Source organism: Stegodyphus dumicola, chromosome X2 (assembly GCF_044657685.1).
Source record: "Stegodyphus dumicola isolate Sdum_Otavi_A_Nest chromosome X2, ASM4465768v1".
In the NCBI taxonomy this organism is placed as follows: Eukaryota; Metazoa; Arthropoda; class Arachnida; order Araneae; family Eresidae; genus Stegodyphus; species Stegodyphus dumicola.
Window position 1 is genome coordinate 184,142,345 of NC_140781.1, and position 16,528 is coordinate 184,158,872.

General features: G+C 33.7%; 1 protein-coding gene across 1 annotated transcript in view; it reads right to left on the reverse strand.

Moving 5' to 3' along the window:
- LOC118187999 (A-type potassium channel modulatory protein KCNIP1-like) overlaps positions 1 to 16,528 on the reverse strand; it is a 305,037-nt gene that overhangs the window by 12,852 nt on the left and 275,657 nt on the right. Inside the window, exon 6 of the mRNA XM_035358325.2 lies at positions 15,001 to 15,213. Within this exon, the coding sequence (XP_035214216.1) occupies positions 15,001 to 15,213 (213 nt within the window). The remainder of the gene's footprint in view (positions 1 to 15,000; positions 15,214 to 16,528) is intronic.

Genomic DNA, 16,528 nt, shown 5'->3' on the forward strand with positions numbered 1-16,528 from the left:
TTTGAAGCGACCGCTCCAAAGTACCTATAAAAGATACCTAGCTCACTTACAAATGAAACCAATTCTTGGGCTGGCATTTCACGTCTGCATTTACGAACAAAGTACGAAAGAAACCTTCTTTAGGATACTAAGAAAAGCAAACTAAAAGTGCAGCGAGATTCCAGACCCCAAAACTTCGACAACCCAGTCTTCAAAGACACCTATTTTCATATGCCGTGCTATTCGGTAGATTTCCAAATCAAGTAATAGATCAGATATTTAAGAAAGTATCTTTATTTACGGAAGCTTCAAAACTACCAGGGGGACAGGCAGCAGATTTTGCATGGCCTGAAATAAATTCATTCATTGAATCCATTTTCTGTCTCATGGATGCGGAAAATACCTCAGAATAAATCAGTCTATTAGATTGGTCTTGTAGCTTTTATTCTCATGTTATATTATTTGTGCATTATCCCATGGCTCAATGATTGATATGTTTTGTAAGAATGAAATACGAGTCCAGCCTTACAAGGCCATTACTACTTTGTGAAAGTTACAGCCTCTTTCTTCGTCTCTTTAACTATTACAAACACGTTTTTAGTCATTTAAGAATGATAAATAGTTTTTTTTTTTTTCATTCTTCCCTTCAGTTATGCTGATATGTGCTCAAAGCGAAGCAACAGTCCTGTCAACAGCAAACAAAGTAGCTTCTTTGAGGATTAAGGTGGGAATTTCAAAATACAACCGTCTTATTCCCTCATATCGATGAAACCATGATTTCAGTCATGTTTGGACACTCTGCATGAACAATTCAATCGGGAACCCGCAGAGAACGTATAGGGAATAAATTGTATACAATAATCTGAGGTGAAATTTTTTTTTGTTAAAGACTTCAGAAGGGCTACTGAGAAAAAAATGTGCTGCATATTGCTTGTGTTTTGATACATATTACATAAAATTTGTTTCTTTATTTAAGAAATCATAAATGCTTTTTGCAAATTTTACAGCCTCTTTATACTCTGGAAGTTTACCGCTGTGCCTAAGTTTATGAAATAGACGCAATGGGTTTGGCAATTTGCGACATTTTATGACTTTTTTGCTTGTTAAATCCCTTTTAGATTTTAAAATTTGACAGTATTATTTCATTACACTTCGAAGTTACGCTTTGCCTGAAAAAGATTTGTAACCTATTTTCTCCTCCCTATCGTGTGTCTTTGACATGTGAAACGAAAGCATATCCGGCTGGCAATCGGAGGGTCCGGAAATCGAATCCAGGCGAAGACACTGCTGACTTATCACTATTCATGATTTCAGAATCATCATCATGAATTGTCGAGTGGGTCTCGCTCTTTCTAGTCGCCATTTCGTTGGAAGAGAACGCAAGGTATTTTCTCCCTCCTTATCGCGTGCTTTCGTGGCGAAACTGGAAAGTACGTCCATTTGGCAATCGAAACTTTCGGAATTAAAATCACGGAGAAAGCACTGCTGTTTCGTCACGTTTCCTGACTTCAGAAAACTCTAAATAGAAGAAGACTGAATATAGTTTTATGATAATGACTACCCTTCGTTGTGACTATTAAATGTAGAATATTAAGAATTTCGTTAGGTAGCTGGATATTTACCTTATATGTGGTTAAGACATCAAAGACTTCTGATCGAAGCCTATAGGGAAAAATAATTTTGTGCTGTGCAAATGAATATAAACCAGATAGCATTTGTACAGCAAGCAGTAATAATTTCTACCTTTTTGTTTATCAGAGTTTCATTTCAGAGAAATGAGGTTCGATGCTGGGAGAGCAGGAAAGAAACACGAGGTTTATTGTAATAGAAGTGAAGGACAATTCAATCACAGAGGTTAAATGAAGTTATTTGTCAGAAGCAGCAAAGTTTCTCCACTGGCGAAAGAAATAATGGAAGTAATCTAACAGTAACTAATTCCTTTCGGTATGAAGGTGTTAGGAGTTAAGTAAGAGAGGCAGATGTCAGAACTGCGAAATGGTTCATATTTCTATTTCTACCGCAAAATCTTTGAAGATTTGAAAATTTCAATTTGATTACGTGATGGAATAACTTTTTTTAAAAGCTGATGATGAAAGTATCCAATCAGTAATTAATCCTAATTTTCTAATTATAAAATTTTATCTGTCTCTCTGAAGATGCATTCGAGCACATTTCGGTCAAATTTCGTTGATAATGTATAAGGTATTTCTCCCGCCTTCTAAGCATGCCTTCGTGGTGTAGTGGTCAGCACGCTCGAGGCGTATTCGAGAGATCCGTGGTTCAAATCCCGGCGAGGGCATTTCTCATTTTTATCTTTCCTGCTTCGAAATAACTTAATGTCTCTACAAATGAATTGATAACCCCTAGACTGGAAAGGAGATATATGTTTGAAAACATTTTTTAGGTTTAGATGATCAATTATATTTATTAAACAGTTACACATGAAAATCCTATTTTTCAAAGTAATCAATATCTGATTCTAACAATAAGATAACAATCTTAAATGTTATTATCTGTGCAGAATACATTTTAGTTCTCAAAATCATTATCAATGTAGAATATATTTTAGTTCACTACCTTATCTTCACTTTCAAACATTTTTTTTTGAATAATAATTCTATCTGATTCTTGGTGATTAAGTTTTCAACATTGACTTTTCAAGGCTTCCAGGAAAATTTTGTAAATCGGATTTTAAAATATTGCTCAGTTCTACAAGTTATCAGGTACGTTTCACAAATTCCGTGAAACCGTGTGCACAGAGAAACATAAATGCTTTCGTGTAATATTCGTATCCCATTTAGATACCCCATAAGATAAATTATTGAATTGTTAAAATATCGCTAAAATATAAATAATTATTATATTTATTTTTGTGCATAACTATTTTTAAATAAGTTATAAAGTATTTTATCCCTCCTTTTTGCATGCTTTCGTGGTGTAACGGTAGCACACTCGGTGCGTATTCGAGAAGTCCAGGATTGAGTCCTGGCAAGGACACTGCTCATTTTTCAAGACTCCTGATTTAAAACAACCTAATGTCTCTACAAAGTAAAGGCGACTTAGCATAAAACTGTATGCCAAAAGGTGAAAAGAGTTCATAAATGTACTACTACCATTTATTTTAATATTCAATACCTACTAAAAATTTTAAAACCTTCTAAGCTTTACATTAACGATCATTTTTGCTTTTCAAAAAATTCTAATGGATACATCACAAGTAGCTAAACCACAGTGTTTAGAAATGTGGATAAAATGCTACAGCTAAAGCATGCTGTAGCTAATGCATGCTGCTTTTATGTACTACAGCAGCTCAAGCATGCTGTGTACATTTCTGTCAAAAGCGACCGGCTCCTTAGATATTTGTGTGAATTCTCAAACTGGCAGAGTAATTATGAGACAGTTTCTGGAATAAAATACTCCAAGAGGTAACCTATCTTGGAAGACAGTTCTTCAATTTCTTTCATCATTCATAAACAACCAAATTATTAAGTACTCCCCTTGCAACAAGAATTAATTTAAACTTTTCAAGCCATGTCATTTGGAGTGGAAAGCTGATATTTGTTGCAGTGAGTTGCCAATTAAATGTTATTTACTTAGATTTATTTTATTTGTGTCTAACAGAGAGTAATATGAATGATAAACCTCTTCTTTCTCATCGAAATTAAAGTTTTTTTAAACTGTAATTCACAGTAAACATTAATAACTGTACACCGTTACTGCTTTATGACTAGGAATTCGTAATTGCATTTATTTTTAAACAGAGTGAAAAGTAACGTAGTTTTAATTACACCGAATCATTATATGAGAAGCTTAAAGAATGAGAACTAACATTTTGTTACAGTTGAAAAATATGATTAGGTAAGCGTTTTCATTTCGTCTTTCTGAGCTTTATCTTGATAATTCTCGTAAGACTTAGACTGAGCTGGGATTTTTTAACAATTAAAAATAATTAAACTCCCGATATACACAACACTGTAATTTGGAAAGAAATCATATGTACGTGTGGCAGAAATATATCATGTAATGGTTAGCAAAGTGCAACAAAAAAAAAAAAAGAATTTAATGCAGATGAATAGTATATTTTAAAATATAAAATTGCTTATATTCAAAAGAGAATTTTTTACCACCTCTTGGAGAACACTATTAATATTTTGATGTTTGAAAACATAATTTAACCTACTATATTTGCTCAGTCAATAAAATAAAAAAGCAACACTGGAAAACATTTTATTAAAAAGTTACATAAATTACCCACAGAAATGTTCATTTGAATTTCAAAAAAATAGCAAAGTACTAAAATATGAAATACGTTGATGAATATAAAAAATATCTGCTGAAATGTTTATTTAGAGTTCAGTACAGTTATTAAATTATCTATTGCATTATGTGCTTGAAACGTTAATATATTTAATAAGATTTTACTTATCACTATACACATTTTGAATTGGAATGCGTATGTATTGATTTTACCTTCCCTTGCAGATAGGCAGGAAGAGAAAAAGAGTTAGAACCAAGAGTTTTAACATAGGTGAGAAGGGTTGTGCGAGTAACAGATGCTAGGATAAAAATTCACTTTTTCATCGTAATCGTTTGGCAAAATACTTTTCTCTGACGAATTCCCCTAAAGCGCACTGTTTTATACGCTGCCAGACACAAATAGAGGAAACATTATTGAATTGCTCCAAACTGAATACGGTATGGATCTACAAGAGCTGAAAATTTTTGAAAAGTGAATTGCTTCTATTTTGTACTGTTTTATAAGAATACTAAATATATACTTGATAAGCCATGCTTCTTATTGATTCGCTTGATTGCATTCGAAAATATATTTAAATTAAAATCACATTAAAGTGATAAACTGAAGACTCTTTCATTATAAATTAGATTGTTCAACTTACTTGCGTTCAATCCGCGACAAGATCTCGCGACAAGAACAGATGTCGAATTTTTTATGGCCGAAAGAGAGTATAAAAACGGTAGAGATGAAATGTTATTAAAAATGAGTTTCAGATGTCCACACGTAAGTTTAATTAAGAAAAGATCTTCAGATAACAAATCCGAAATTTTCTTTAAAATTCAGATTTCTATTAGGCAGTTTACTAAGTTTTATGCAATAAGAGCGATACGCCGGTCTACATATTAGGGACAATTGAAATTTCATATGAGGCAGATAAGAACAAAATCAGAGTAAGCAAAACAGTCTGATTTCATAAAAAACAAGATATTTTTGATTCTGTATGATAATAATTAAGAGCCAAATGAAGACAGAATTGGTACTCTTTATTAGAACTGCCGGTTTTTTTGCCTACAAAAGACAAAATTTCACTCTGATAATTAGAATGGCCAATTATTTTTATGGCGTTTAGAATTTATCAGCGTTATAACCCTGACTCTACTTAATGAAAAATTTTAATCGTCAGAGAATAATAATTTAATTGCAATGAATATTGATCTCTATTAGATTGATTTCATCATCGTGTAAAGTATATTACTGCTCTATATGCAACGCTTCTAAAAAGGAGAACTAACTACCTACTTTCAAATTGTTAAAATGTTAATTAGCGTATGTTGATAATTGTGAATTTCTATTTCTGGAATTTCCAAAGAAAACTTTTAAACAAATGAATACTTCACATAAAATGTTTTAAATTAATTGATTTAAATCGTTTTATGTGAAGTTAAACGTTATTGATTTATACGTTTTATTTAAACGTAATGATTGTAAAGTTGTCTTTGTAGTATAGTGTCAGGTCACTGATATCGCAATTGCTTGGTAAATTCGCACCAAAAACGCAGCTGTTTTTCAGGACAAAAATCAAAATCCTCTTTTCTAAAGTGACATATACGATCGCGTAACAGTTTTCTTAAGCCATTCAAAATTTTATAGTTTTTAATATTGTAGAGTCATTACGGTTTTTGGAAGCAGGATACGTGAAAAAGGAGGATGCCCTCGCCAGAACTCGAACCCTGGACCTCTCGAATACAGAATGGAGGAAGAAAATACCTTATATGCTCCCTCCTTTTAAAGGGCGATTAGGAATTAGTAAACCCGCCAAAACGTAGTGGTGAAGAATCATCATCCACCACCGTTTATGATTCGGGCGCCACTGTACAGTCATTAGGACCTTTTTTTGATAAGGGAGATGTGAAAAATGAGCAATGCCTTCGGCGGGAATCGAACCTGGACCTCTCAATACGCGCCGAGTTTTACTGTTTCGCCATACCTTATAATGTTTAATTCTCAGAATTCACGAATCATTAAACATACGTTATTAGCTTTAATTTTAACTTTAATTATTACTATGTATTAATTTTTGTTATCACTAATATCATTTTAATCCTTTTGAGCAGAAAGTTTCCAATTGAGACTATTTTATCACAAAAAGTCAAAAATGTCTTTAACTTAAAATCATTTACTTCTACAATGCCTGTTTAGAGAAAATAACATTGTTTATTGAATATTTTGCTTATACTAAAGTAAGACGTATACTTTAAAAAATATGTAAAACATAGTAAGAAATATTTCATTGCGTTTTCTACTAAGTTAAGCAAAAGAACTAGACTTTGTCAATCACTCTTAAATGACTAATGGACTTCCGTTTTGCTTCGACTAGAGACCACTACTCCTCACAGAACATCAGCTTTATGAAATTTTGTTCCCAGAATATTATTATTTGTTGAATATTTTGAAAAAGTATTATTAAAAATGGAATTCCAAATATCTTCTTTAAATGTATATTTGCACAAATTGGAGAATTTAGGTTCAGTATATGCTTGAGATATACACTCTTTTGCAAAAAAATCGAAGCACTATGAAGAAAGTGGTTGTTTTTGATGAAATTGAATGTGTGTATAGCTCATACAGAGATAATAAAATGATTAAAAGATCAAGGTCTTAGTACTTGTTTACGGCTCAGTATCACCCATTGAGTGGTAAAATTAGCAGTTGGTCGAACCGCTCCTGGAAGCAATGCATGCTTGAATCTGATGTCATCCTGCGACACATTCTGACAGGCATTCATCAGTTGTCGCTCCAGATCTACGATATTTTGTGGTGCCTGAATCTGGCGGCCTACCATATCCCAGACATGTTCGATTGGTGAAAGGTCTGGTGACCTTGCTGGCCAAGGAATAGTATTAACCGCACGGAGATAGTCCAGAGATGTACGAGCGGTATGTGGCCCTGGAATTATCTTGGAAAATGGCCCCAGAGGATGACGTGCCATGAAGTGTAATGCAACCGGCCGCAGGATGGTATCAACATATCGTTGAGCTGTTAAATATGAACGGAGAATGACTAAAGATGACCTGCTATCATAAGAAATAGCGTCCTACACCATCACACCAGGGGTTATGGCTATATGTCTTTGTAAAACAAAGGGTGATTGAGACCGCTTGGCCCGCTCTCTAAAGACACGAATACGGTGGTCATCTGCCTCAAGAGTGAAGCGGAATTCATCGCTGAACACTATACGATGCCAGTCTGATGGCAGCCATGATAATCGGCTGCGACACTACTCCAGACAACCACGCCGATGTTGTGGGGTCAAAGGCAAACGTCTAGGCCTCTGTAAGCGTAACTTCGCCTAAGACAAGCGTCGTGAGATGGTGAATGGTACCACGGCTATGGTGATTCGGTGTGAATGATACCGGTTTCGGGTGATATGATACCGGTGTGAATGATACCAAATCGATTACTGGTTGTTACATAAGAAAGCATATGACTAAAGCTAAATTTAATAAATTAAGATAAGAAAAACAAAAACTTCATAACTAGAATTAAATTTAACAGTGTTGCAAAACACAATTAATATCATTAAATTACTGTTATCAGAAATGGATAACTTTTGCAACCAAAAAATAAGCCAATGTAATAAAAGCTAACCTTGTTACGTAAGCAGTTTATGTAAAATATACTGCAATGCCTTTAAAATTATTTATATAAATTAACGCTTTATGAAATTCTTACGTTTATCTTTTACTTAATTTACCCATAATGAAACTGCTGTTTTCTATCTTATGAAGGTTTTTAATTTTTTTAAAGTTTTAAACTTCATGCGCGGAAATTATATTAAGTTATTTTATCCACAGATTACTTTCAATGAATTTTTGATTAATCAGTTTGCCTTTCGCTTAATAAAATCTCTAATTTTATAATGTTAATACATATAAAAATATTCACACAAAGTTTTAATTATTCGTACTTTATAATGTAATAATATGTAATTGTATGTAATAATAAAATAATTTATTGTTACAAACGTATGAACCACAAAGTTGGAAAGAACTGATGAATAATGTTTGCACTACAAAGTCGCACAGACTACAGATAAAGCTACTGGTACAATAACCAAATGTATAACGCCTTAAGACAGAGTAGTCACCGTCATGTATATATTCCACTTTATAATAAGTAACATGCAAGCTTTGACAATAACACTATGCCTTATAATTATTATATAATAATTATGTTACTTATGATAATAAATTTACTCTTAATTACATTATTTTGAACTTATATTCTAACTAATAGCAGCTTTTAACGCTATTTTAGTAACAGCCTACTCTCTATGTATTACCTCCAAGACAAATTCCAGTTTTCTCGCCAATTTAGGCTAAACTTTCTTAAATAGAAAACTGTACTTTAACGATAACCCTTTTACTTCCATCATTTAATATTTGAATTTCCAACCATTAGGTTTTTAAAAATTTTGAAGGCAACTTAATTTTAACTTAGTAATTTGATCTTTAAATTTCTAAATACTTGTTTTTAACTTTAATTTTAATATCATTTTTATCTTCTTATGATTTTGAATTAACTTTTAATATTCTAATATGTTTATTTTTGTTTTTGAGTGAAAATGAGAGTATAGGGGATATGTCTTCTAAAGTAAACCTCTCATTCGGATTAATTGTGTTTATAATGAGAAACTTTAATTTAAAGATTATTTGCTATTTTGTTCAACAACGTTCTTTTGGCTTAAATAGACAATGTCTTTTTTTTTGTATTGAATATTAACTGTGAATTATAGTTTGGATCTAGCAAACAATTTGATGCTTACTTGGAAGTAAGATGATATTTTAGTTATTGTTAATTCATGGTAGATTGGTTTATCCCCTTGATAAGTCTGTTAATCTGCGATTAAGGACAATAGCTACTTTTTCAATATTTAAACTATTTACTTTTGGTTTTGGTATTTTTGCGACTAAAGGTTTTTTTTAGCAGATTTTTATATTTTTAAACTAGGAGACTGAAATTCCTATTTAAAATACTAATTTAAATTCCAACTGATTTTTTTTTCATTCATGGTTTTAAATTGAAATTGTGTTCCTTGGAGATGGTATATGGAAAGCTTTCTTTTCATAAATTATTATGAATTATTGGCTTATATATATGCATTCACACATGATAAATTAAATGTAATACTCGAGAATATATTTATTGACTAATATCACTTTTTAATGTCTATTACTAAGAAGGTTTGAGAAAGTGTTCACTAGAGTTCAGTCCAAATCAGCAGGCGCAGTGAAGCTATTCGTTGCTAATCTTACATTAAATACTTTTTGAAAGCAGGAGAGATGAAAAATGAGCAGTGCCCTCGCCGGGATTCGAACCACGGACCTCTCGAATACGCGTCGAGTGCGCTGACCACTACATCACGAAGGCATGCTAAGAAGGCGGGAGAAATACCTTATATACTCCACCTTTTAAAGGGCTACTGGGGACTCAATGGCCAAATCCTGGTGGAGGAGAATTATCATCTGCCACCTTTTTTACTTCGGGTGCCACTGTAGAGACATTAGGAATTTTTTGAGATGAAAAATGAGCAATGCCCTCGCCGGAACTTGAACCAACGAACTCGAAGTCGCTTTTCGAATACGCGCCGAGTGTGCTGACAACTACACCACGAAGGCGTGCTAAGAGGGCGGGAGAAATACCTTATAATCTCTCCCGAAATTTTATGCATAAATGTTTGGAATATTTTAGCTTATTATTTACTATATTTAATAATAATATATTTAGTACACTGCTGAGCACTAATATTGTTACACAATGGAGGAAAGCAATTAGAAATTCAAATTTACTTTATAAATACATTATAATGAAAGAATGAAAGGATCAAAACCTGATGCAGTTTTGAGGTACAGAGAGTACAGAAATCAATGTCCTCGATATTCGTATATGGCAGCAATAGCAGCTCTTACACTTTTTCTAGGCATGCAATTAAAATGGTAGTAACGGGTATTGCAGTCCATGCGGATTCAATTGCATGTCACCGTTAATTTGTCTCACTGGCCGGCGAGTATTTTCATGCCAAAATCTCTGTAGTCTGTGACCAGACGTTTTCAGATGATGAGAAATACAGAGAAAGCGCCGGCAAATGCAAAAGACTAACATCCTGTGTACTGAGGAAACGGATTATAGAATGGGTAATATGCAGACTCGCACTATTCTATGAAATGTTCGAGCCTCGGAAACCCGACATCCTCTATTTTAAAAGTATCAGTAACGTAGCCGTAGCTGGTCAAAGTATTGTATATGAGGACTAGAGATGAAAGGGATAAGTTTCTGATTGCACAACTCTTCATTAATACAGGTGCTAGATGGGAATGACAATTAAAGAATGAAAGCTGCCAACATTCGCTTCTTTCGCTTACTTCACCACTCTGAATACAGCAATCAGCATACTAGAAGCAAATGCGGTATCCTTCAGAAACGACCATGTCATGCCGTTAATGCATCAATGAGCCTCGTTGAATGCTGTACGGTCAAGGGTAGCCAAAGTGATGATCACCTTACAAGCGTGGTCATCGCTCAATCTGTTTCTTTGAAAACGCTTTATACGAGTGGTTATTTGTTGCTATGCAATTCATCTATCTTTCTGAACCAGAGTACGTGGTGGCGTTGAACAATCTCTCTAAGATATAGATGTCTCTTGTAAGTATAAGACTGCTGTTGTCTTTTAAGTACAAGACGTCTCTTGTCTCGAACATTCTTGAGTGGGAACCATAGGGATCTCTCACATCTCTCGGTGTGACCCTTCTTGACCTTCGTACATTGCTCGCTGTGGTCCTCCTGGACCCACTTATCGCAAATTATCGTAGCAAAGCTATGATCACCTTGCTGACAATCCACTGCATTGCAAACGCACCATATGCATAGTTATTTGTTGCTATGCAGCGCACACATTTTACAGACCCAGTGTACGTGGTGCCGTTGCACGGTAGCTAAAAGATGCATCTTGTCTCGAACATTTTTGAGTGAGAGCCGCAGAGATCTCGTACATCACTCGGTGGGGCCCTTCTGGGCCTATTAATTGAAAATTGTCGTAGCAGTGAACGGATCTCGATCAGCTCGAAGAGCACTTGTGCGTTATGATATATGATTCTAAGCTATTATTCTTCCTCGATCGAACTGTGAGACGTGCCGGTATGAGTTCCTTTTTCTTGCAATAGATATGACACGACAACCATCACAAAAAAATAACGATTTTAAAGACAATTCTTGAAAGAAAAGTAGTCGTTTTAGTCTGAATTTTAATGTTGCTTCGAAGTATCATTACCCTTGTCTGTACTGTGCGTGTACTGCCAAATGCTGATTATTTTAATTATAGTTGGAAGATCCGCTCCGTAACCGATCCAAAGAAAAAAATTCACTTAACGGTGCGAATTTACTCTGAATTATAAAACCCGAATTGTAGTTCTTTTACGGGTAACTCTTGTTGAAAGCGTGCCAGGAATAGAGATCTAAAGTTCGATTCACAAAATCAGCTGAACTCTTGTTAGAAGTTTTCCAGGAAAGTTATGTTCCCAGTTTAGAGCAGAAAAGAATGTTTATCCTTTCCTGTTAAAAGTCAGTTTAATTTTTGTTATTTCAGAACTATTTTTAAAATTTTTGTTCTGGAATTTTACTGTTAGTTCTATTTAGAAAAGAGGTTTTAGGGACTACAGTTAAAAGAAACTAAACAATTGCAACTACATCAGTTTAGGAAGTTAGCATTTGATTGAGTAGATTTTTCCGATCTCGAGGCTCGTTCGATTCTTTTTTCTCTTCGCTCCAAACTCTCTAAACGTTCTCCATCCTATTGCTCGTCCGATTCTTTCTGCTCATCACTCTATCCTTCCTAACCGCTAATTTATTCCCTCATCGGTTCGGATCTTGTTCGTAAAGGTTATTGTTAGTGTGCAGAGATTCGTGAAAAAGAACCTGTTCATTTCAGTGAGCAAACCGTTCTGATACGATCCCATAAAAGAGCGATATTTCCCCTCTAATTTACATACAACAGCGTGTCCTACTTTTCATGCAAATTTCCGTTTCATCGTGAATTTTCTTCATGCAGTATCAATTTTAATGTCCAGTAAGGAACAACTAGTTTAAGCGTAATGAAGATTTTATTAACTGTAATTTTTTACCTACGAGGGCTCTTAAAAACTACTAATTTGTTACTTGATAGCATTTGCAGAATCATTGCTTGAAAACGCTTTCTTGAAACTTCTAATTTGTTTTAAAAAGCTTGCAAATGGAAGGGCATGCTTAGAAACAATATTTGAAGAAATAAATCCTGCAACCTCTTTTTTAAATATATGTTGTATATATGCATATGCATATATGTACTGCTGAACAAATAATTTGGAGATTCGTTCTATTGAACAGTCCACTAGTATAATTAGTATAGCTTTATCGAAGAGTGAAAACATGTCGCTTGAGTCCTGGCAGGTAATTTAAATTCGACATTTATTTAGGCAACTTCAGTTTGCAGACATTTTATTCTAATCATCTCGATTATTACCAAGCCTTCATGTTCTACATTTTTGAACAAAGCACGTTTTCTTTCGTTTTGCCTCTAGAAAACAACTGTAGTAAGCAAAATTAACTTGTCCATCAGAATTGAATTCCCCTCCCCCGATGTCAAACTGTAAGTACATCTCATATGTTACTTTTCAAATTTAAGCCATGGCTTCTGATGCACTTTATTTGGTAAAGCGACATTTTAATTTTTTTTTAATTTTCAAAAGATTCCACTGTATTTTAAATAGGATATGAAGCATAAAAAAGAACATTTTTGCTTCGCTATGTTGCAGACAAATGCATTGCTTGTAACTGACTGAAAACAAAATCGCTTGCAACTCGCAGATTCTTCTTACATCGCATAGTTCTGCGGACATTTTGAATAATTTCAGAGAAGTTTGTTGCTGTTAAAAACAAGAATTCAAGCAATTTCACAACAGGGAACGTTCCTCTTTTTAAAAATATTATTTTGGTCGTTTGTTCAAATCAAACAGAATGAAACGGTTCACTGAAAAATCCTCATACGAAGATTTATCAACTGAAATTTAAATTTTCCGAAAGAATTTAAGCTATTTTGCTTTCTATTAAAACATAAAACATCGTACATAGTTTCTGTAATTTATTTAAGTTAGTATTTAGTTATATACTTATTTAACATGTTTATTTGATGAGCATAATTGCTTCCTGTATCTAAGATTTCAAAATTTGCATTTGAGATCTATAAAAAATAGATTTTAGGGAATTTTACATGCGATAGTTTAAATGCAAAATCTTCCAAATTTTCCCTTTCCTTAAAAATTTCAAAACAAGTTGTCGATTTTAGTCTTTTCACCTTAAACGTATTCTGCATATACTTTTGGTAGCGGCTAAACAATATTATGTGCGAAACCCCTGTCTGTCAATATTATGCACATGTTGCTTCACAACAAATGGTGGACAATTAAATAGAATAGAAAATTCTAATAAAAGATGCCGCAAATTAATGCACTGGGTGTATTTACAAACGCCACTACGAACGACCAGTGTCAAGTGGAAAGTCGCGGAAAACAAGTATTACTTCAGATTTAGGCGGTTGACTGGGTCAGCTGCAAAAGATATTTATACTTCACATATGTAACGTAAATGCAAGCCCATTTTCTTTAGGAAGCACTCTGTTAAGACAGCTCACATCCCTTGGCAAATAGCCCTCGAAGGCTTTGTTATGCTTAATGAATCAACATAAGAATAGTTTTAGAAGATCTTGCAGTAATCTGCAGCTGTAACTCGAAGATCTTGCAAGGCACAAATTTTAGAACACTCCATTTTATAGGCATAACGTTTTCTATATGCATAAAATATTCAAGTTTAAATGCTTGTCATGATCCCAGGGGCTCCAGTTTTTGCGGCTTGCATCAGAAATCAGAAAAAAATTACATAAAGGAAATTAAAACATAGAAGTACAAATACAGAACTATTGCTAAATATAATAGGCAATTAAATGGATATAAACGTGGTAGAAAATTAGATTATACCAACTACAAATTTTGTCAAAAATCTGATTTCTTAATGATAAAAAATTTAGTATTCATAGGTTATAAGTAAAAATGTGTTAAATTTTGAATTTTTCCACTAACAACTACTGGATGCTTGAAAAACGGGTATTACTCTGATGCAAGATATTGAATTTTTAACATGTTGCCAAGAATAAAAATGCTGTGGTAAAAGTAGATATTGAAAGGAACATTACATGCTTTGATTATTGATTTGATTTGAGACCACGTATGTTCCAATCAGAGATATGTTTACCATGTGTCTTTCCATTATATGAAAATGGTTCTATTTGTTACAAGAAACCGCCTTCTGGCTGAATATGAAACTATCTTCCTGGAAAGAGGACAACACATTAAGCCCAACGTTCATAACTGGGAAATAACAGAGTGGTAGAAAGTATAAAAACACAGCCTACGTGGCTGCAGAACCATTACAGCCTGCGTGGGTGCAAATCTTCATTAACTAAACTAATATATTTTTAAAAGTATACAAAGAAATCTTATATCTCGAGTAATGATAGTTTTTTTTTATATAACTTGGTTAGGATTATAGAAATTAATTCAAACAAGAATGAAAAAATATCGCTCAATGTCATGTTAAACTTTATGCGCTTTTCCAGAAAATTTTCACACTAGGAGATAATATGAGCTTTATGTCAAATGATTTTCAGTATTGTCAACCAGATTAGTGTATTAACTCACGTCGAACACCCTATCAGCATGATCCCTTGTAGCTTCTTCTGAAACAGAAGGTTCTGTAAAGCGACCCAGGAGGTTGTAAATGGAACTGATGATTTCCCTCATTTCTTCTCTAGTTATACATCCATCACCATTGATATCATAAAGGTTGAATGTCCATTGGAGTTTCTCTGTTGGTGAACCTCGAGAAATAGTAGACAGACCCAATACAAACTCCTAAAGGAAAAAAAATAATTTCAGATTCATAGGAATATAGACAAATATTTAAAAAAATTAACAAAAGCATTCAAGCCTGTCTTAAAAAGAAAAGCAAAATTCACTTGCTTATAAAATCATTTATTTTTTGCAATATAAAAACAGGTCACATCTCTTGTGTTAGAAAAAAGAACAAAATATTACATAAATACGTTTGCGTGTTCAGCTGCGCTCAGCCTATTATCTGTCTTTGTTCATTTCCTCATGGCTGCCCCTGGTCGTTGGCTGCCCCTGCACTTGCATTTGCTTTTTTTCAGAGGATTTATTAAATAAATCAAGTACGTAACTGATTATGATTTTGATGGATATATATATATTTAGGCTGCAGACATAAATACCTGCCGTAGCGAATTTTCATTGTTTATCTATCAGGAGAAATATTGCACACTTTCGAATGGTATTAAATAACGATTTTGCAAGCAACTTTTTTTTTTTTTTTTTTTTTTTTTTCTGAAACACCTTGTAGGTTGACTTCCAAAAGTTTATACCTACAGCATTTTAACACTGTATCAACTTATCTGACAGTAAATTTTGCATATGTTTCCAGAAATAAAAAAATGCTGGAGTAAAACGAAACAAATAGTACATATATACGGCTCATAGTTTAATCGAGTGTTAACTGAATTACGATCCTCGAGTTAATGATCAATGCCCTACTCTAGGGCTATTAAACTCTACATGTATTAGTCCCGTTATGTCAATCGGGAATATGTAGTCTGGAGTATAAATTGTCCTCATGTAACATAAAGATGGGACAGTTAGGTATCGGTAGAATTTGCTTCACACTGACGATGTTTTTAACAAAAAGACTTTTTCTCCTTGTAAGAGGTTGTACCCATTAAAATGCATTTCACGAAGATATTCTCTTTTTACACGTAGCGTTCTATTGTTTTGAATTAATAAATTAACCTAATCTGTCTTTTGTGCCGAACCTTATGGCAGCAAGACCAAATATGCTTGCTTCTTGGGTCTGAATCTGTCTCTCTGTAAAGATGATTCAGATCAACGGAGTTTACATTTCGGTAGTAAGCTTATAAATTGTTTTTAAACTTCACTTACTTAGTTTAGTTTATTTGATAATGGCAAAGTACGCGAGGGCTATCTGCATAAGAGGAGGAATGCTTCATGGATTACATTTTATGGGAAAATGTCTCGGATTGACGTTACACATGAGATAAACAACGAAAATGCTCATACAGGCAAGCCTTCCCCCTGGAATCGAAATTATTCAGTGACTTCACCGCTCGCCCGATAATGGGCATTTTTAATTATTTAA